Raw genomic sequence first — 22233 nt, 5'->3', positions numbered from 1 at the left:
ATTTAATAATTCATGACTGTTTTGTTCATTTTCTCGAATAATATTCACAAAACCATGCACACACACATACATGTACACACACACACTCCAACAAAATGATAATGCACAGTGCACTGGTGTAAGATTTAGCAAAAATACCAGCAAGCGTCAGATGTCACCTCAGTGCGCACATATCAAGAGTGAGTAACTCAACGCACAGTAATATTTTTCTAGGTGCGATCTTGACTAGTAACACTGAGCGAACTGTCATACTCACACTCCCCAGCCAGGGTTTGTGTTAATTAATCTGTGTTCCCAAGTTCCTTATCTCCACAGCTTCCCTCAACTTCCTGCTTGCCATGTCACCTTCCCTGGCTAATACTGACAACTCCGTGAAAACAGTATCTAGTCCGTGGGCCAAACCTGAAAAAAGGCTAATCCCCCAGCTAGCGCCAGTCTCTTCTGAGCATGCTTGGTGCGCACGTGCTCACCCCATGGCTTGTCGCGGGTACGGCGGCGCGCTTATCCATTATGCTCCATCAGTCTAGTTTCCAATGATCTTTCAGTCTCTCCGACGTAGCGTTCGCGGCACCACTTGCATGGCAAATGGTAGATCACATTCTTTTGCATACACACTCGCTCACCTCCAGACTTACAGGTCAAACACGAACCTAGTGGACGGCCTCGTCTCCTGCCTTCAGTAATGTTGGGCTCTTTGGTACATGTGGGTGGAGCCTGCTTCATAGCATCACAAATTGCATGTACATGTACATGTATATAACTCCTCCTTTGCATACTTGCGCACCATTGTATACCTGATGAGGGCAATTTTGCCGAAACGTTGTGTACAAAATTGATTGGTAAATGAGTTCGAGTTTGCAGAGTGAATGGGAAGAGAGCGAGTCTGCTCCGAAAACCTTTTTTTCCTATAAATACTGGTGTAGCCAAAATCACCACCCTCATGTTGCCTGATGATAGCATAGCATGAAACTAAGAATTTCACCATCCTAGCATTGCCCCTTGTTGTTCATGTGTACAGTGGTGTACTCGTTGTGTCTGTACCAGTGGGACCTGCAGCATCTATCACACCATACTTGAGGGTGGTGGAATTCTCCAGGTGCTGATCTTATTGGTTTGACTGATTTTCGGCAAACCCTAAAATATCTCCATGCCCTAAATGAAAATTAAACCCACAAGAGATTCGTGACGAATATCGGTGGGACTACTGAAAACCAGGAAAGTGTAACGACCAAAAAGTTTAACGTTTTCAACGGTGTTTGTAGTTTTTGCATGATTACGTGCAGCAGAAAGTTTAACGATGGCTACCTGGTCACCGATCATTATGCGCATCTTCACACAGACTTCTAGCGATAAAGTTTTTTTTCAAATAACGAAACAAAAGTGGTCGTTAAAACGTTAGACTTTTTGACTCGTTAGACTTTCCTGTTATACCTTGACGGATTATGCTAGCATAATTTTTCGCATAATTTCTACCAAAATCGAATAATCGCATAATTCGAGGCAAATTGCATATGAATCGCATAAATTGGAATAATCCGCCTGTTCGCATCAAATTCCATACAGTTGTACATGTTCTACAAGTACCGGTACAAGTAGATGCACCAGGAAGTTGTAGGTTTACGACTCCCTTGAGAACATGTCCAGTCCACTACAATCAGTGACGGTCGTAGCTAGGTCGGACGGTGCGGTGACCCCGTTGAACTTTTGCTACTACAGTACAACGCCCTCTACATAACAATTCCCCTGGTATTTTGCGCAGAACCATCATAATTATACACTACATCAGCAGCATATGTGAGCATAATGCGGCATAATATGATAACTTTTAGCATAAAAATAGCATAATTCTGCAATTTTTCAGCAATGTGAAAAGCATAAATTCACGAAAATATTAGCATAATCCGTCAAGGCCTCACAGTAACCCTTATCAATATCAACAGATCATGTACATGTATATTGGGCGCTTTCGATTACACGCATTTCGGTAAAATAGTTATTGTTGATGCACAGTTCGATTACACAAAAAGTGACAAATTTCGTCGCTAGAATTGATTTTATCCAATTCCGTCAAATCCGCCAATTCTGAAAAGAGGACGGAATTTCTCTAGTTCTGGCGCCAGAATTGCACACTCCGTGTGTTACGGGTAGGGCCCGGTGACCAGACCGGTAAGTTACCGGTCTGGTCATGCAGCATGACTCAAGTCAAGGAAGAGCCTCCCTGGCCGGTGTGGCCCTAAAGCAGGGCTACAACTGCATGTAGTAGCTACTTTTGTCTTCCCGATAAGCTAATTGTCGCTGTTTAGTGTTTAGTTTCCGCTGGCAGCTGATTATTAGACCAGATCAGTTTGGGTGGTCCTTTCGCACACGCGTTCAGCTTTATCGAAGCCCAATATTGTTGCCGACATGGAGCCTTCGCCGGAATGGACAGGTACGCGAAGCTGGGTCGACGGGCGCGTGAGGGTGTACGTGATATCTTTTTACGGCCAATTTTGTTTGTGATATGCCATGAATAAAATGCGTTGTGAATTCCAGTCGTTCGTTTACATGGCCGGAATTCGTACATTTTGGTCATTCGAGAATTACAAAACCCAGTTCCAGAATTGTGTCAACGTGTAATCGAAAGCGCCCATTCTGACCCTTTGGCTTTGACTGACCGACTGACGGTCAGTTTCTGTGAGCGCCCATATCCTCACGGTTACGAACTAGAGTTTGCAGACCACTGAAACAGAGATCAGATAAAGGTCATCGTGTGGCACGTGGCGGGTTAGCGTCAACTAGTGCCGGCTGAATCGGGGGGACTACTGAGCAAAATAATTGTAGTGAGCAGGGAGTCGTGTAAACCAGTCCCTGGCCTGGTAGTGAGTGTAGATCGAGTTCGCATGACAGCCGGCTAGCCTATCACGAGATTTCGCCATAGCCACACAGCTTATTGTAGGCTGTCACCTGGTCACGAGATTCAACCATGGTCGCAATCATACTATTCATAGCAGATGACAACCGCTGAAATGGACAACACGAGGCCGAGGACCTCGCATTTTAACGGACTTCGCGATACGGTCATCAACTCTACTACTACTCGTACTACACTCCAGTGCTGGCAACTGAAATCCGACCCCCTTGCTGGCGCGGTGCGCCGGCAAGGGGGTCAGATTTCAGTTGCCAGCACTGTACAAATTATGATGTCATGATAGATCTTTGTTTAGTGGATACGCAATATTGCCAATAATGACTACAATCGACGACAACAACTAAATTACTAGTATCAGTTACGAAGTTTGTAAACCATTGCCCACTTCAACACGTCTCAAAGTTCATTGTCCTTTCTGGCGTCGCTGACTCAGTGCAGACAATGCTCATGTTCTTCTAGTGGCATGGAGCTGGAAGCTTTGCCATTGATGAGAGAGTTGGGCCTGACAAATCAGGATATTGTCTTCTTGGGAGACGTACGAGTGAGGCTAGAAGATGAACTTGGTCGTGGCTCCGATGCCGCCGTGTATCGGCTGACGTGGCAGGGAATAGATATCGCCCTGAAAGTTCTGCATCCCATTTTGATTGAGCCCGGTGTTCAGGACCGAGAGAGGAAAATCCGTTCTTTCGGCCAAGAGGTATTCCGTCTCAGTCGTATTCACCATCCGAACCTGTGCCAATTGCTGGGCATTGCCAGAGTTGGGCAAAACGCTGCTCTTGCGTTGGAGTTGCTGACTTCGACGTTGGAAGAGTTGAGTATCGGTGAGGGTCGGGAGGATGGCTTGATGCTGATCGGCTACCTCTGCGACACGTCGGCTGGTATCAGATACCTGCACGTTCGTGGTATACTCCATCGGGACCTCGCCCCGAAAAATGTGATGATCAAGAACGGCGTCGCAAAGGTATGCGATTTTGGTATGGCTAAATTCGTACGTTTGGCATCCCCTCGTCAACAGCAGCAACAAGTCCAGGCGGCTCGAATGGACATGACCCGTTGCCCCGGAACGTTGGCCTTCATGCCGCCGGAGGCCCTGGTAGAGCAACCTGACTATGATCGTCCGCTGGATATCTTCTCGTTCGGAGTTACGCTACTGGCTGTTATCACTGGTGTTATGCCAGGGATCGACCTGATCAATGCTCCGTCCGTTGTGATCGTGCGCGACGCCGCCAGTGGACGGGAAACGACGCAGGTGGTGGCGGAGACAAGACGGCGTGCTGCTTATCTGCGGCGACTCCCTGATGACCACCCATTGAAGCCGCTGGCAATTCGCTGCCACTCCAACGAACCGAGCGAGCGAGCGACTGCCGAGGAAGTACACGAGGAGATGAAGCGAGTGTTACAGCTATTCACCAGTCTCTCGTCGGTAAGTAGTTTGTTGAAAGGATTTCTATTTTTGCATTTCAAAGTATCTTCTTGAGCCTGACTACAGTCCCTATTATTTTAGCGATGTAATGAAGAAGTGATGGCCAAGCGTTCCTGATTGTATGTGGAGGATAAGCGAAATCACTTGTGATGCATTTCTTTGTAGGTAGGTGTAGTTTGACGGAGTCCGCGACCAGGCTCCAGCAAGCTTCAAGCGCAAGCTCCTGTACCTTGTGTTGCAATCCAACAGGGTTCGCAGAAAGTGCGAAAAATCGTGAAAATGGTCACGAATTGGGTTCTCCCGATTGCCCGTCTATCCCTGAGACAACCACGTCAAGACACACGAGAGTGGGGTTGTATTTTTGTTGCGTTACAAGTACAAAGATCAATGTATTATTTAAGGACAGTGAAGATGGGAGAGGTGGTTGTTGTTCCTCTGCTAGACCTTGTAGTCTGGAAATGTACTTGTTGTGTGGCTACCTGTCCTTATCCTGCACTGCACGTCATATACTTGGTGTGGGCATGCCGTGTCTTGCCTGGATACTGCACTGCACGTCATGTATACTTGGTGTGGGCATGCAGTGTCTTGCCTGGATACTGCAGTGCACGTCATGTATACTTGGCGCGGGCATGCAGTGTCTTGCCTGGATACTGCACTGCACGTCATGTATACTTGGTGTGGGCATGCCGTGTCTTGCCTGGATACTGCAGTACTGTTCAATGAAATCCAGTCACATTCCTCAAGTACACGCAGGGCGTTGCGCACCCCTAGACCTGCGAACACTGGGCTGCGAAATGGTGCAAGGCGCAAACTTGAGTGACTGTACTGGATTTCATTTAGCTACACTGTAGAACCTAGGCTGCGTTTACATGAACACTTACAACCCTCTAGAGTACAACCTGGGTGAAAGTCTGTTCGTTGTAAGAATTTTTGTGGATGTTTACATGAAGATAGTTACTGATATGCCTCGCAAAGTCCATGGCTAGAGTCCAGCATGGTCACGTGAATGTTTTCACACAACATATACCTATGCAGTACTGTTGAAATCTGGAGCAACATACACACAGAAGTACTGTAGCACTATTTCTTGCTTTCACCCCCCCCCCCATTCCGCAGGGGACTGTTGAAATCAACCCTGGTCAAGCGCAATGCGTAATGTAAAATGCGCCGATGATCACTCGATCAGTCTGAGTTCAAGCCGGGCTAAAACGCCTCTTGTAATGTCCTGTCTGCACCTGGCTGTTACCCAAAAGCCTGCTGTCTATGGCAACATAGTGTCCTTGCCGGAAACCGACAGTGCAGGCAGCCGATTGTGTGTTGGCTGCTAGTGTCCTGTGCTGCTGCCATGCCTTCATGTTTGGTGTGGGCATCACAGTGTCAGAGGGTGTCCTTGCTAGTGCAGTGCAGATATTGTTGATTTTATCTCACTTCCAATTATTCAGGGAACGTAGTCACGTGAGGAAACATTTTTCCGGCATAATTCGTACGTACAGCGTATGATGTCATATCTCCATGCTTTCCGTAGGTGTGTGCTGTATGCTGGGTACCTTTTGTCTTGTGCACTGCATGTGGTGCTCATACGGAAATGCAGCCATACCTAGCGTAAATCTTGGCTTGAATTTAGCTTTCCTGCTGGACCCAGTATTCCACTGCGTGGCATGCAAGTCTGTCTGGGTCTGCCAGTCATGACTTGCTTGCATGTAGACAGTATATCTTTAATGGACACGTATATCACTGCTCCCAGGATTACAGCTGCCTGGAAATACCGTTCCGACAGCCAATCTGGCCCAATAATAATTTGGTTTCGGCCATGCGGCCTGTATGTCCCACTTGGTATGACTGATAGATTTTGTTTATCTGGTGTTTATCTGATGCTAGTCTACATAGCAAGTATGCGTTATAACTTGCCTAACTAAGTTAATATTGCCTACTGTATTTCTAGTCCAGACAGAATTGTAGGACTGACTTCTTCATTCATTAGAAAATTATCAAAATGAGTGGGCCGTATGTCCTGCTCTGTTCCAAAGAAGATAAGGGGTGACATCGCGACATCCTTTTTCCCAAGGCATCGTATGACATTAGACACATTAGGACGTAAGACGCCTCCGGATTGAGGATATCGCGATATCACCCCTAGATTGTAATGCGGTCATAATATTATTTCCTTTTGTAGATTAGTGCATGCTTGTTTTACTGGGGTGGCTCTGAGTTAAATACCAGTTTGACTTGGCCAGCTAATACTTGTTTATCAACTCAATTGTTAAAAGGGCATTTTAGGCTTGTCTTTGCTCTGTCGACGATGGACCACCTGATGTCGTACTCTTCACCCTGGTCCTGCAGTGCCCCCAGGTGCTTCGACAGCTGCTTGCTTTTGCGGTACTTTTCGTATCTAATAGTCGTGAGGTGGTTCCTATAGAGCGTCTTGAACGGTGTCTCGCAAAGCCCGAAGTACCGCCTCTCGTCACCTGAGCTCCGAGCCGTGAAGTTCGCTTGATAGACCACCCTTTCCTGCAAACACCGGCCGTCCAGAGGGCAAGAGGGTTTAGCTCGGCAGTTGCATTCCTCTGCTGGTTTTCGCACGTCGGCCGGGGCCAGCACTTTCTGGTTGTGCCCCTAGATTATGAAGGCCATGTTGGGCATACACGAATAGCTGATCTTGACAGTATTTTGTTGAAAATTTTACAAAGAGGTGACGATGCCGGGAAGTGCTTTCGGAAAAGCGTCAGGAACCTCTGGCCGATACTGGTAGACATGGATTTGCTTTTAAAAAGGAGATCATAAGGAGAACTTCACCCGCGCAATCCTGCGACGATTAATTAACCCTGCCAAGACGGAGACGGGCATGATCAGGAAGAGTATTCTGGACAAGATCGTCCGAGCAGTGCAGTGCCACACTAACACTAATTTGTGGAAGAACTCGGCTGAGATGATGACCTGGTTCAAGAACATCGAGGATAAAGAACAATATTCCTTCATCTCATTTGACATCGTCGAATTCTACCCATCGATCTCAGAGCAGCTCCTCAAAGCGGCGCTGGAGTTTGCAACGCAATTCACCACCATTCCCCAGCGTGACGTCGATACGATGATGCATGCCAGAAAATCCTTATTATTCACAAGCGACAAGGTATGGGCCAAGAAGGACAGAGTAGGCGTATTCGACGTCACCATGGGGAGCTATGATGGCGCGGAAGTGTGCCAACTGGTACGGGCGTTCCTGCTCAAGCGTCTTGCAGATATGTTCGGCCCCGCCAGCATAGGCCTGTACCACGACGATGGCCTCGCAGTATTCAAGTACATGACGGGACACAAGGCAGACTCCACCCGCAAAGCCGTCACGAAGCTCTTCTGAGACTCCGGGTTGAGAATCACGATCAGCACAAACCAGGGAACGGTCAACTTCCTTGATGTTACCTTCAACCTCGCAAGTGGCCGCTATGAGCCGTACCGAAAACCGAACAACGCACCGAGATGCATCAACACCGAGTCGAACCACCCGCCGACAATCATACAGAAAGTGCCGGCAATGATCAACAAGCGAGTGTCGAGCATTTCGTGCGACCAAGAGGCCTTCAACAATGCTGCACCGGCCTACAGGGAAGCACTATCAGCCAGCGGATTCCCGGCCGCACTAACGTTCAACAACGGCGGCCAGGCAAAAAGAGCCGAGAAAGAAAGAGAAACATAATTTGGTACAACCCGCCATTCAGCGAATCCGTGTCTACCAGTATCGGCCAGAGGTTCCTGACGCTTGTCCGAAAGCACTTACCGGCATCGTCACCTCTTTGTAAAATTTTCAACAAAATACGGTCAAGATCAGCTATTCGTGTATGCCCAACATGGCCTGCATAATCCAAGGGCACAACCAGAAAGTGCTGGCCCCGGCCGACGTGCGAAAACCAGCAGAGGAATGCAACTGCCGAGCTAAACCCTCTTGCCCTCTGGACGGCCGGTGTTTGCAGGAAAGGGTGGTCTATCAAGCGAACTTCACGGCTCGGAGCTCAGGTGACGAGAGGCGGTACTTCGGGCTTTGCGAGACACAGTTCAAGGCGCTCTATAGCAACCATCTCCCGACTATGAGATACGAAAAGTACCGCAAAAGCACGGAGCTGTCGAAGCACCTGTGGGCACTGCAGGACCAGGGTGAAGAGTACGACATCAGGTAGTCCATCGTCGACAGAGCAAAGACGAACAGCAACATCTCAAAAAGATGCGGCCTGTGCTTAGCATAGAAGGTAAAAATCATCCGCGCTGACGCAGCCACGCTACTCAACAAAAATCGGAATTAGTATCAAAATCTCTCGCGCTATGGCACTGGCGTCACTTAGTCACCTGCATGCCGCCGCCGGCACCTGCCTGCCGCCACCAGGCCCAGGCCAGGGCCTCGGCCTGTCTGCCCGCCGTCACTGTAACTAACGTGTTATTTGACGGTCACCCCTCCTTCTCTCCCTCCTTTTCTCACCTCCCATGTAATAACCGACACCATCCGCACCATGTCTCCCTAAGTAACGTATCACTTGAAATGTCACACTAAAGTCGCGCTTTTGCCACCTTTGCTCGCTATGCCACCTGCTTTTTCGCGCTTCACTCACGTTGCGCTTTTTTTTAGCTACCTGCCTTGGTACAAATTTGGACCCAGATGATGTACAGGTTATCAGTTGTCTGAGGATTGCCTTAGCTTTGCAATGAAACACAGCGTTACAACAATGACCTAGCCGGCTGTCTCTGTTCTCGCCTTTGTGGTAATGCTCTATCCTTGTGGTGTTGAGTACTCGAGGCAATCTGGGAACTAGCACTATTGGGTTTTTATTCCATATATGTATATCCTGACTGAATACATTTCATTCTCTTTCCCTCAAACCAGTTAATATGAATATATTTCGGTGTGTATTTTCCTCTGTGTGCTGTTGGTGGGTTGGTATGGCGTGATGTGAGTGTTGTTGTGATGTTGGTATGTTGTGTGTGGTGTTGCTGTGTCACCGCAACCCTGTGTGTTCATTACAGCCTCATCTTTCCAATGTACCACCAGCTGTTGTACGTCGACTGGACTCTATCTCCGAACAGCTAACCCAGCAAGCTACATCCATCACTGCATTGTCGGTACGCAGTGATACGCTAGAGGACCAGCTTACAGCAGCCATTACCAACAACCAGACCACCACAAACCAACAACTGACTGAAACGCAACAACAACTGACTGCTACTCAACAACAACTCACAGCTGCCATTACAAACAACCGGACAACAACTCAGCAACAACTGACTGCAACACGTGAGCAGGTATCCACAGTTCAAGACGAACAGAGTTCAGCAACGCAACGACTTACTGCACATCTTGAGACCATTGCTGAAAACCAGACCATGACACAACAACAACTGACTGCTACTCAACAACAACTGACTGCTACTCAACACACTATGCACAGCGAACAAACCACCACCAACCGCCGAGTACAAACTCTCGCCGACCAGCTGCGTGATACAAACGTACAGACTTCCCGACAGATGACAGCGTTGGCGGACCAAATTTCAGCGGTTTCTGGCCAGCTATCAACGATGTCTGCATCCAACCATCAGGTATGATTTTTTAATCCCAGAAATAGAACGCAAGTTAATATTTGAAAAGGCGGTGAGGTGCAAAAGAGTTTAAGGATTGCAATGAACAGAATCAGCTGAATATCTTTATCAGATTGGCTGTTCATCCTGAATGAAAATGTTGAACCAGACACTCTGTTTACAGTGATAAGAACTGGTTACAGCATGTGACCCATGTTACTGGTGCTTCCCATTCTTCAGTCTCAGATGGACACTTTCAATTTTGCAATAAATCCTATCGTTAGAAGGCAGTCCTTGATGCAGTCACTGTAGACCATAGATTGGTGAAGGCTCCTAGTGGATGAAGTAGTTTGCACAGCAGACACCAACCCAAACATGGGGACATGCTGGACTTGATGTGGAAGATAAGGAAATCAGACAAATGCAATCTGTGCCATCAATCAGGTTTATAATTATGGCGGGCTGGACTATAGTGTATTGAACTTTTCTTTAACTGGTCTTGACGGAAATTGATGTGTGACTGACTACAGGGGTTGACGTTATTTTGTGTGCATGCCCTCACATCATGTGTTTGTGTGTGTGTGTGTGTGTGTATATGTGTGTGTGTGTGTCAGCTGCAGATAAGGCCTACCACTGCACCCGAAAGCTTGTCAAGTTCTTCTTCTGCCACTGCCTCAGCTACAACAGCTGTGGTAAGTTGAGCGCCGGTTTTCTCTGTAATGCCAGTTAGGCCAAACGTTTCTATTTCCATGTTTCTCGTCACCCGCTCGCATACGATTCAGGAGTCTGGAAGAAAAAAATGGGATGCACTGACTGTGCATGTGGAGACCAGCACACTCATGCACATGTACATAATGTGGCCTGGCCTGCGCGACACATGATGCAAGGACGGCATATTTTTGTGCGCAATCTAGCTGCACATGCACAGATTGTGACAGAAGTAGGGCTCAAACGGTTAGTGCGATTTACCGGTTGCAGACCGGTTACGAAGGATTAACGGTTAACCGATAAAGATAACGGTTACGCACTTTTCAGTCAATATTTCAAGTATCAGGTCGCTGCAAAGTATGCACTTTCGCAGGCTGTGGCACGCGTACGCAATTTCTGGGCTGTCAACTCGGTCATATCTGGTCTCTTGGTGTGAGAGTATGTATGAATGAGCATGCAAGAGAATGTACACGTGTGCGTTGTACTGAATAGGGTACATTTTTTGAATGAGTATAGTCAAATATACGGCTTTCTTGCAGGTGTGCCGAGGGGACGGTTCAATGGACTTCTCGTGTGCTCTGGATGGCAGTCGTGAGTCAGTCAAGTGAGAATTCAAGTCGGCAGGAAAACCGTGAGCTCCCATGTAGGGAGCAACACACTCTTCCCCTATTATCGCCGAAGTCGCACCAACCTCTTCTTCACATATTATATCCAGCATGTTTTGTACTATTTACTCGTATAATCATGCGAATAAACTTTTTGTTTGTGTGTGTGTGTGTGTGTGTATGTGTGTGTGCATGTGCGTGTGTGTGTGTGTGTGTGTGTGTGTGTGTGTCTGTGCCGGTGTGACAAGCTGCAGGTACCCGTCTCTAGTCCCATTGCTGCACAAGACAGCCGCTCAAGTTCAGCTTCTGCCACTGCCCTTGCCCCTGCTTCTCGTACAGCAACGAGAGTAAGTTGAATGACATAACCAACATGTATTTTGTAAAGCTGTGTTCACAACTGACGCGTAGACGCGGTACTCTTGCGGTTCATGCGTGCCTAAACCCGAGCTCAGGCGTTCACAAAAAAACAGCAATCCGAGTCGTATTTAGTGCATTAAACACCTTCGAGTACTAATTCTTGACCGCGCCAGTCAATGTGACTGGCATGTACGCTGGTACGCGCCTGATACGCACTGAAAATTCCAGCATGTTAAGATTTCCATTTCGGCGTGTTGCCGTGGCGCTCCAAAAGCCAGCAAAATACACACGAACGAGTGGTTTCACTCGTACATGCGCCAGTTGTGAACACAGCTAAATTTATCCAACATTAGGATTCTATGTCGTTTAACGACCAAATACCCGCATGAGGCCAAATTTGCTATTATTTTGCCCAAATTTGGCTCTTCTTTTATCCCAGATTATGCCTCATTCCCTCACTGTGACAGTTTGGTGCAGTTTGGTGCATAGTTTCTAGTGCAACAAGCATGAATATTGGATAGCTACGTCAGTCAGTGTTGTTCTTCATGGATAGATACATTGTCATTCGCCATGCTTTTGCCCACAAACCAGCTAGTCCGAAGGCCATGCTAAGCATTACTATACCAGATAGTGGAAACCACTTTGGCGTTAATTGTAGAAAAGTTGGATGATCCCACACCAGAGCTCGTGTTTTGGTGGATGATGAAGTTTGTACAGTGGACACCAACCCAAACATGAGGGCCTGCTGGACTTCTCAGGGTTCTCGATAAAGCAACATAGCGCGGCACTACGCCCTCTTGCACTTCCCCCTTTGAGAGAGAATGCTCCAACCTTCAGAGTGCGAGCGCCACCTTTTTATATGCATTATAAGTCCTGTTGTAGCACAGCAGAGAATGGAGGCACAAGATGGCGGTAAAACTCACTAAATTGTGGGGCAGATGATCCACGCAACCCCCCCCCCCCCTTCATTTTTGTTTTCGCTATAACACTGCTTATTTTGGAAGATTAGGACGTCAGACAACTGCAATCTGTGCCTGCAATGAGGTTTATAATAGGGCTTGAAAGTGCTACGTCACAGCATAGCAACAATTTCAAAAATTCAAAAACTGGATCCTCATGGATCCAGTGTTTGTATGGACCTAAGCACATTTCAAGCAGTCTTACTCACAGCAAGGTGATATAGCCGGTAAAATTTACTGGTTTGGCTGATGAGGATAGGGGTGACAACTGGTGGCGAAGAAAAAGTCACACCTGCATCAGACAGCAGTGGGTTGCTATTAGAGCTGAGCCGGGTAGCATTTTCTTTCTCAGGTATAATAAGGTGATCATGTGTGTACAAAACTTGTATTGGTAATAACTTTGGCATCCATCAATATTTTTCAACCAAATTTTCTGTGTCGATACATTGGGTTAGTTTTCATCGATTTCCGATATCAAATTTCAAATAGGAGCCGAATGACGTCTTCAGTGCTACTTTTTATGTTCAGATTTCAACCCAAAACGCGGAGAAAACGAAAAATAGTAAGGCCACAAATCCCGGTGGATTGGGTAGCCTTTGGGCCCTAAATAAAGGATATTGGTGGATATTGTACATAGATAACAACATTTCGCTGGAAACCAGTGTCGATTTGTTTTACCATACGCACTGTACACATTTAGTATACAAAGCTGTCGTACCTCGGGGTCTGCTCAGACTCACCACCGCCAAGAACGGGTGTTTAGCATTGATATCCAGCACATTCCCGCTTGCTGGGATGTACAGCTAGCCAATGCAACAGCTCTCATTCGCCATTCCCCACGCTCCACGTTTATGGAAGAAGCTGTCATTGCTGTTTCAAAATAGCCGACATTGTCTCCTACACACAAATGACTGTACTGTACTGTACAATGTAGTGCATCACACTAGCTGTACTGTAGATCAACCGACCCGTGCACGCATGCACTTGAGTAGGGCACTTGACTCCCACGCACGATCGCGCTGGTCACAACTGAGTCTGTACGGGACTGTGCTCGTGTCGTTGTGTCTTGCAAGTGCACTCTGTACCATGTGTACTAGCTGTACAGAAACAAGGCAAGTGCAGTTTTCAGTGCATGGACTCGGCCACAGTACTAAAACATTTTGTGGAACAGACAAACCTTCTTTACGATCTTGGTCATTTTTCTCAATCGACTCTGTACTTCAAGCTAGATGTGTCCCGTGGGGTATTGCCCAACTAGAACTGGAGTCCTCACATGCCCCAGGTCGCGCCGAGCTAATCACTTTTGTCAGCAGAACTCCTGATCGCGACTCAACACATTTATTCTGTCCGATGTCATTCCCGCTGCGAGTGGGATGCGCCCACGATAAAAAAGAACGACATAATCTTTGAATCCTTCCCCAGAGAAAGCTACTCGAGCTCAAAACGTCACAGGACAATGGCCATGATAATGATTCTCGTACAGATCGCGATGTGACTCGCCTGCAATCCTCCAAGCTCCAAGTGCTGCCAAAACAGACTGGAAAGAATTTTTCAAAAACAAGACTTAGAAAAAAAGCTGAGCGCTCGAGTGCGGCGAACAAGGCCAAACGACATGTTTTCCTTGGTAACATGACGTCAGCCGCATTATCACCATGGCGAGTTGCAGCGCTGATCTTGAAGTACAGCGGCACCAGAAAAGTGTCCTTATTCTACCTGAGTTGGGGAACCGGGTTCGGTAAGTTATCCACGGGTAGCACGGGTACCCGATCGGGTAATGTTTCCATGGTAACACCACAATGCACACCTTCCCTTACACACTGGGTAGACATGCGGAGTGTTACATGAATTTGTGCACCTACGCTGTACATGATGTCATCTGCGACTTCGAGTATTATTATGTACCCGAGGTCCTCACGAGTAGCACGGGTACCCAACTACTCGTGTATACAACTAGTTAACTAATTCTGATGTGAACTTACTACTCCCTGGCCGTTTTGATGTCATCACGTTCAAGCCCTACTATGCCGGGCTTGATCATAGTGTATTGAACTACCGTATTTCCCCGTAAGTTAGTACGTACTAACTTTCGAACTTAGCAGCCACATGAGTACTAACTTTCGGGGGTGGTACTATCTTTCGGGGAGTACTTTTTTATCGGGGGTAAATGACACGCAGTGGGAAGCCGGCGCAATTCTAGTGTCCGTGCATATCATGTATGTACTGTACAGTGTCTGTACATGTAGGACGGGTACGAACTTACTATCTTTCGGAGGGAACTGTCTTTCGAGGTGATAACCTCGGCAGTGGAAAGTGTATTTTTCATTGGGGAGAACTAACGTACCGGGAAATACGGTATTCTGTAGCTTGGCTTGAAGGAGATTGATGTACGACCAACTGCTGGGGTTGATGTTTTTTGGTTCGCGTGTATGAATGTATGCGTGCCTGTCGGCATGTGCACACACTATCATAATGACTGTGTGTGTGTGTGTGTGTGTGTGTGTGTGTGTGTGTGTGTGTTTGTTTGTGTGTGTGTGTGTGTGTGTGTGTGTGTGTGTGTGTGTGTGTGTGTGGTGTGTGTGTGTGTATTTCCATCAGCTGCAGGTTATGCCTACCACTGCGCCAGAAAGCCTGTCAAGTTCTGCATCTACCAATGTCTCTGCTACAACAGCTACGGTAAGTTGCACAACATTTTTCTCTGTACTGCCGGTTTCACACTGGTCTGATTTATCAGCCCATGCTTCTACATGGACTCTGACATGAAATCGTTGAACTGTGGGACGAGTGTGACTACCTGTTCACACACACAACTGAACAGTGACCTAATTCACTTGTAGGGCTGTCTGTGCACATACATACAAGTTTTACACAGCCACACTAGAGAGTGGTAGACGTCAGAGCGGATATGTGATCGTTTCTATATACACAAGCTACAGGGTCAAAAAAGGATGAAAGGGGTAGTTCACAATCTGCACCGATACTCTCTGCTGTCATGTTGAAATTCCTTGTTGGAAACCCGCTCCAACATGTGAAAGCACTAAAAACCGGCCGACCTTATGTCAAATATCTACCCTGCCATACTTGGCCGAAAAATCATATGATAAGAAAATCCAAAGGATCAGTCGGGGAAGGGAACTGCCTGAAAACAGAAAAAACGCCAGACACACCAGGACTCAAACCCGGGACTTTGCTTGTCATGAGCAATGCCCTAACCACTGAGCTATGGGACCAGGCTGAATCTAGAAGGCACTGACAAGTGTTTCACTCCAAAGTCAGCTCACAAAAAGTGCTACACATACTGATGGCACTTGGGTCTTTTCCCCTTTGGAGTGAAGAACTTGCCAGATGAAAGGCAGTTGGCCGTAGCCAGATGTGAACCGAATAACGAGTGAGGTATGGAAGCAAGGACTGAGAACAGAGTGTCTCAGATAGAATAGGTGCGCGAGCGGGTAGCAGCAATAGGCCATGATGCAGAACCACTGGGGACCGTCAGATTAATTTTCCTGGTCCAAGCCAACCGGGAAAAAACCCTAGCGCAGGCGGCAGCAGTGAGGGAAAAATCCGGGTGTAAATTCCCAATTGCGATTAGGCATTATGTAGGCATGGCAAGCACATCACGGCAAAAAGTGATAGAAAAGTAATAAAAAATATGCACAGAAATGAAGGGTGGGACGGCAGGGACGCTGGTGAGACTCAAAACAAACTGAAGAAGTCAGGAAAAGAAACGACGATATAGAACACACCAGATGCCATATATGCAACTGAAAATGTTTCGCGAGAAATCATTTCTCGCCTATCTCGCTGCGCTCGGCCGGCGAGAAATACAACTTTTCCAAGTCCATCATAGTTTGTGAATTTCAGGGGGTTTGGCCGTTGGGCAGTTCAATAGCCAATTGAGTTCTGTTCCCAAGATTCCTTTTGAGTTTTTCCCTCCCCTCTCCCGGGGAGACCCAAGTGACCAATCTTTGAAAGTGAGAAAGGACAGTCCAGTACAGGACCGTGTGTGTGTGTGTGTGTGTGTGTTGTGTCGGTCTCGGCTGTGGCATCGGCAGACTGGGTCCGGAAACAGCGGGTTGCCCTGCCCTGCTGCAGAGCGCATTGTCTCGGCTGCGGTCGCTGCTGCAAGTCATCCCGTGGTTTCGACCTGCATAACTGTGCTAATTTCCTGTCCAGGAAGTAGAGCGGCGTTTCTGGATCCAATGCTGAACTCAGTGCCGTCGACCCCTGCACAGGGGACACGTGACCATTTGATGGCAGTGTTATCAAGGACCAAGGTGTTTGTGTGTGTGTGTGTGTGTGTTTGTGTGTGTGTGTGTGTGTGTGTGTTTCTGTGCCTGTGTGTTCAACTACAGGTACGTATTTCTAGTCCCATTGCTGCACAAGACAGCCGCTCAAGTTCAGCTTCTGCCCCTACCCCTGCCACTGCTTCTGCTACAGCAACGAGAGTAAGTTGAACGACATACCTCTGTTGTACGATATCCAACAGAGTCAATGTCAGTAGGGACCAAAACATCCGAACAAGACAAAAAATTAATAAAATATGCTATTTTGCCCTAATATGGCTCCTTTTTTTTATCCCAGATTGTGTCTCGTTGACCCACTGTGACAGTTTGGTGCAGTTTGGTGCATAGTTTCCAGTGCACCAAGCACCTCATGAATATCGGATAGCTATGTGAGTCACAGCACGAGCTCCTGTGTAAGGAGCAGCCAACCTTCCTATACAATTTTACCCAAAGTCAATAGCACTATGTCATGCTTACATATACTTTCATTCCACTTTGTGTTGCATGATATAGGGTTCACCTCACTTGTTTTTCACCTCAATCCTGATGATGGCTCCTGGCCGAAAATTTAATTGAAATATTCACGTAACTTACATGTACTAGTAAAATAAATCAATGATATTGTATAATTTTGAGGCATTATGGATATTGTATCTCTGATCCTTTCAGGCTGAAGCTACAGCAGCTGCAAGCACAGCTGTTTCATCCATTGATAGAGGATATCATGTCTTACCTGCGATGCCAACCCCAAAACAGATTGCGAACATCAAGAAGCGCAGAAAGGTAAGATTGGATGAGTCTATTTTGTTTTAATTTTAGAACTTTCAGTAGCAAGTTCAGGCAATATCGATTAGATTGTTTTGGAATATGTCTGGTTAGTCCATACCCTTTCCTTTCCCCAGTGACAATCTTACAAATGTACTTAAAAATTACGGAAATTGTGATGGATATTGCGGATAATCACTCCTAATTCTCAGCTCATACGCGGTGTTTAATGTCAATACGCGGCCATTGTGTGGTGTACGCATAGTGAAACCAATGCGTCTACAGCCACTCACTACACATCTCTGCATGGTGCTAACAAATTACTGATTACATTGAATGGCATCGCGTACAATCACTTTCCACCATGGGAAGCATAGCACAGCCTATGCCAATATTCTTTTATTTTCTGAATAGGGAAAACCCAACCAGTGTCTGCCCCAGGGCCGGGTCAGCGATTCGGTTTGGGGGTGCTTAGACCCGTTAAGGTAGCCCAATACCAAAACTGGTGTGGAGATTGGTCTTTTTAATTTGTTTAATAGCACTACAGAGATGTACGGAGCAAGTAATGACGATTTATTAGGGGGAGGGGTGGGGGGGGGGGGAGTATTTGGGCATCATCTTCCAGTATGCCGCTCTGATATTACGGAAATTTTGTGTCATTTCTCCATAGTTAGTCTCGGGTGGAGAGCCAAGGATTAATTTATAAGAAGAAAAGAGGACCAAGGAGCCTTCACCTTCCCCTCCGATGTTATTTCTATTACTTAGAACCTTCCAAACTGGAAGGCTGTTGGAGTGCGCGTCCAAGATGTACTAGAGCTGATTGACAGTTAGGTGTAGAACGTCTGTACTGTTGGTCAGTGTCGTGCAATGTTATCACATGACCTGATTGTCAAGTAACTGCTGGTGTTAGTGGATATTCTAGCGTAACTTGTAGCTCCTTGGCCCTCTTTTCTTTTTATCAATTTCTCCATAGGGTCTACTTTGCTAGATAGCTTTGCATAGGCCAATATCGTGCTCTAATTCCTGCAGATAGGCCTCCTGTACAGAGCAAGATCTCTAAACAACAAATAACAGTCTTTTCACCCACTGCAATCTTCCCTAGCCGTTTGCAGGCGGTGAATGGACACAAATTGTTACTTTTGTACGTAAATGGACAAAATGGAGACGAAAAGGTAACATAAACCCAACTATGATTTTTTTTGTCCTTTTCAGTCGAGGGCACTTTTTGTACTTCAAGGTGATATGCTCCAGCAGGCAACAGCGATAGGCGCATACAAACCGAGTGTACAGTGCGCATTGTTCTTACATGTATAATGATGTAAGCAAAGCATTGTTCATGCACCTATGATCCTGACAGCATAGCATTGCAGTCGTAAAAAGATTACCTCTACCATTTACGACTTCCCGATTTACGTGCAGTAGCCACACTTGAACGAAACCCGGCTCAAACCCTCTCTGGCTCTGTAAAAGTTGCACCAGGTACACATAAGTTGCAGTGCATGTGAAAAGGGTGCTAAGCTACACTTGACTGAAACAGACAAGAACTGATTTTGAAGTTTGACCTTGCCCTCAGTGTTGGCTAAAGACCGTGCACATAAAACCATCACCACAGTATTTGAACGGTCTCTGCCGGGATGACAGCTACACCATAGCTCAATGTTTAGAGCATCGCTGGCCTCAAGCTATGGTCCCTGGTCCGAGTACTGATACAGTCAATATAATTTGTTTAACGTATTCTTCAGACTAATCAGGCGAACTACTCTGCATCAATCTGAAAGCGAGAAAAACACATAGCTGGAAATGTGTTACCATTTGGTCTACATTTTGTCCATTTACATCCAAAGAAACAATTTATGTTCATTTCTGTGCATTTTTTCCATGCGTGCGTTTGTGTTATGTGAGTGAGCGTGTGTGTGCGTGTGTGTGGGGGGGGGGGGGAGGGTTGGTGAGTGTGTGTGGGTGTGAGTGCGGGTGTGATGGTGTGTGTGGGTGCTTCTGTGTAAGTGAATGTTTGTATTATGAATGTAGAAAATGTGAGTGTGTGTATTGGAGTGTTTGTATGTGTGTGTTTATGGTTATGCAGCTCAGCCGTTTAATGGCAGCTGTATGTCAAGGTCAAAGTGTGTTAATGTGTGTGTTTGTGCGTATGTGTATGTGTGTGTGTATGTGTATGTGTATGTGGTTCTATTTTGTCATGCAGTGGAACAAGGTAGTACCAGGTCCTGGAAAGAGTTTTTTAAAATTTTGGAATACTAAACATCCGGAAGTACCATCGCATGGCAAACATGCCAGGCTTGCCACGTACAGTGACAAACTGGTTGCTGTGTGGCGTGATGGTGTGAACGTCACCAAGATCATGGAGACATCAGACTTGCAGACATGGCACAGTATTGACCTACCAAGTGAATACAGTAAGCTGGCTGGCCCATTACTGGCATCCCATGGTGGTATGCTGTACATGCACTGTGGAACCTACACCAAGAGCACCAACACACTGGTGCGCTGTATTCTGCAGTACCGCGACACACCAGATAACGGTGATGGCGGCCGCAGTGGTGGTGGTGGTCAGTGGACTACGGTTACGGACGCCTCGTCGCACTGTAAGCATGACTGGTGTACTCTACATGTATGTGCTGATGCTATTTCTCTATATGGTGGCCAGAATAGTGGAACACATCACAATCATGTTAGTACCTATTCTCTAGCTAGCAAGCAGTGGAGCTCTTCTTCACCATCCAATACTAGCCTAGTATTACCTTCATTGCCACTACCATGCAGCGACGCATCACTTGTCCTGTTCTCTGATTCATTGTACATAGTTGGTGGTCCACTTGGTTGTTTCTTGAAACACCATGATGGTAGGTGGGTGTCCACCACTCCACCCGATGGTGTTAAACTGAAGTTTAGTGCAGCATGCACACTTTCTGACCATTGCATGGTTATTTGCCCCTACACTCCTTCTGCTGAGTGTGTTGTACATGATATTTCATCTGGTGAGGTCTATCCACTACCAGCTATGCCACAGCACAGTGGTTACACTCCATCACTCACACTGTTTGGCAGTACACTGGTACTCAGTGTAGGGGACGCTGACAATCCTGGTTCTCTGTACACACTGGATATGAGTGTGTGAGTGTAGTAGGTTACTAACTACAGTCAATCACTGATGATAACTACAGTATGCAAACTGTACTGCTTTTCACTTTCTTTCTATTATCAGAAAGTTGCTAATCTTTGTTTTCACATCTCTCTGGTTGTCAAGTAATTGTCTAGTTTTACGCTGCCTCATCCCCTGTAACATAAACCCAGATTGGTTAAGTGAATACTACTCTTACCCCTACAATCACCTCCAAACTTACCCATTCTTTCCTTGATTCCTCCACTTCATGAATGTGAATTATGAACTGAAAACTATTTTTGATTGTGCGTCCTCCCCTGACTCTGTTATGTCCTAATCTCTGTTTCTGACATTGAGCACTTTCTGCAGCTCGGGGATCAACGAATTTGTTCATTAGGTGTGTGGATTGTTATGACTGTATGCTTTGAGGACGAGGGTTGGGGGGGGGGGGGGCTTGTGGAGTTGCATCATGCATGGTTCCATAGTCGAAAGACCATATGTTCAAGAGGCTGTTCAGTGAACACCTGATACTAATGCTTGTCTGCATGTTTGCACTTTGCATTTCTGATATCCATAACAAAGCCATGTCTGGTTTCTTGAAGAGAGAGACGAAGAAAGAGACCGATACAAAGACAGAGCTAGAGACTAAAGGCCTATTCATACTTCATTTCACGTACGCGAAACGCGTCGCATAGGGGAAAGCCATCGCGTGAAGGTCGCGCGATGAATTTCCCGTACGCGAAATGAAGTATGAATAGCCTTAAAAGACAGAGGCAGAGAAGCCACGCGTTCATGCGTACACACTCCGCACACATACGGTACTAGCTCCCTGGCAGTATCGGGTCACATGGGTATCTCAGGGAGACGGGAAAAGCATCTAAAGGAATGTTGAGGACGTGAGTCTATTGGCTAGTGAGCGGACTCACACTAAAATCCCCGTCCTCTGGTGTGGATTTTTGGAAATGATTTTACTATTTCAAGTTTGCTCATCACACTACACTAGGTGACTCACAACCCCGTCCAGGATAAAAGGATTGGCAGCATCTAGGTTACAATGGTTGAGTTCTTACATCAGTGGGGATCTTATTTTCATGTAGACTTCACTGGAGGACTTTTTCCGCCAGATTTAATCAGAAAATGAGTAATGATTGTCAACTAGCACTAGGCGGATAATGCCGGCAGTTAGCAGAATTTGGTCATTTACAGGAATGTTTTATGTATGTTGAGTAGTTGGACAAAGGAATGAAGCAGGGAATTGCCGGACATAAGTTTGGTATGGTGATTTCTCCACAACTGCTAAACATGCGTTATTGCTTTGGAGACGCGTTGGCTGCATGCGCCCACTGCGTGCACCATGAACCGAAACCGCGTTTTCCATTAGATTTTGCACGTGGTGTACGGTGTGTGTACCTTGTGTTTCGCGCGGCTTGAACGTTGCCATGGACAAATGCGGAAAATGCGACAAAATTTTTTCAAAAAGTCCTAAGGATGACCCAACGTAGGAAACAGCTTTCCTACGGAAATCCGTAGAGAGATTTACGTATGAAAGTAAGT

The 22233-nt window shown here is 46.6% G+C and overlaps 1 protein-coding gene across 3 annotated transcripts; it reads left to right on the top strand.

Moving 5' to 3' along the window:
- Positions 1-3256: 3256 nt before the first annotated feature.
- Positions 3257-21064, top strand: LOC135812288 (serine/threonine-protein kinase par-1-like). Of its 3 annotated transcripts, none has more exons than XM_065325661.1 (8): positions 3257-4331; positions 9336-9908; positions 10508-10579; positions 11449-11547; positions 15112-15189; positions 16866-16958; positions 17466-17579; positions 19762-21064. In XM_065325661.1, the coding sequence occupies exons 1-8, from the start codon at positions 3372-3374 to the stop codon at positions 20692-20694; spliced, it is 2922 nt and encodes a 973-aa protein (XP_065181733.1). In that variant the 5' UTR covers positions 3257-3371; the 3' UTR covers positions 20695-21064. The 3 variants fall into 3 exon arrangements, with proteins under 3 accessions (XP_065181733.1, XP_065181732.1, XP_065181730.1); XM_065325660.1 differs by having other exon boundaries at positions 10502-10579; positions 11455-11547; XM_065325658.1 differs by having other exon boundaries at positions 10502-10579.
- Positions 21065-22233: the final 1169 nt, after the last annotated feature.

Source organism: Sycon ciliatum, chromosome 3 (genome assembly GCF_964019385.1).
Source record: "Sycon ciliatum chromosome 3, ocSycCili1.1, whole genome shotgun sequence".
In the NCBI taxonomy this organism is placed as follows: Eukaryota; Metazoa; Porifera; class Calcarea; order Leucosolenida; family Sycettidae; genus Sycon; species Sycon ciliatum.
The sequence above is the reverse complement of the archived record's forward strand: the minus strand, read 5'-3'. Positions and strand labels throughout refer to the sequence as shown.

What these genes read in the sequence shown, in the direction of transcription:
- LOC135812288 (XM_065325658.1), top strand. Translation starts at nt 3,372, where the DNA reads ATGGAGCTGGAAGCTTTGCCATTGATGAGAGAGTTGGGCCTGACAAAT. An exon ending in TATTCACCAGTCTCTCGTCG is followed by an intron (nt 4,332 to 9,335) that starts GTAAGTAGTTTG and finishes TGTTCATTACAG; the next exon opens with CCTCATCTTTCCAATGTACC. An exon ending in TGTCTGCATCCAACCATCAG is followed by an intron (nt 9,909 to 10,501) that starts GTATGATTTTTT and finishes TGTGTGTGTCAG; the next exon opens with CTGCAGATAAGGCCTACCAC.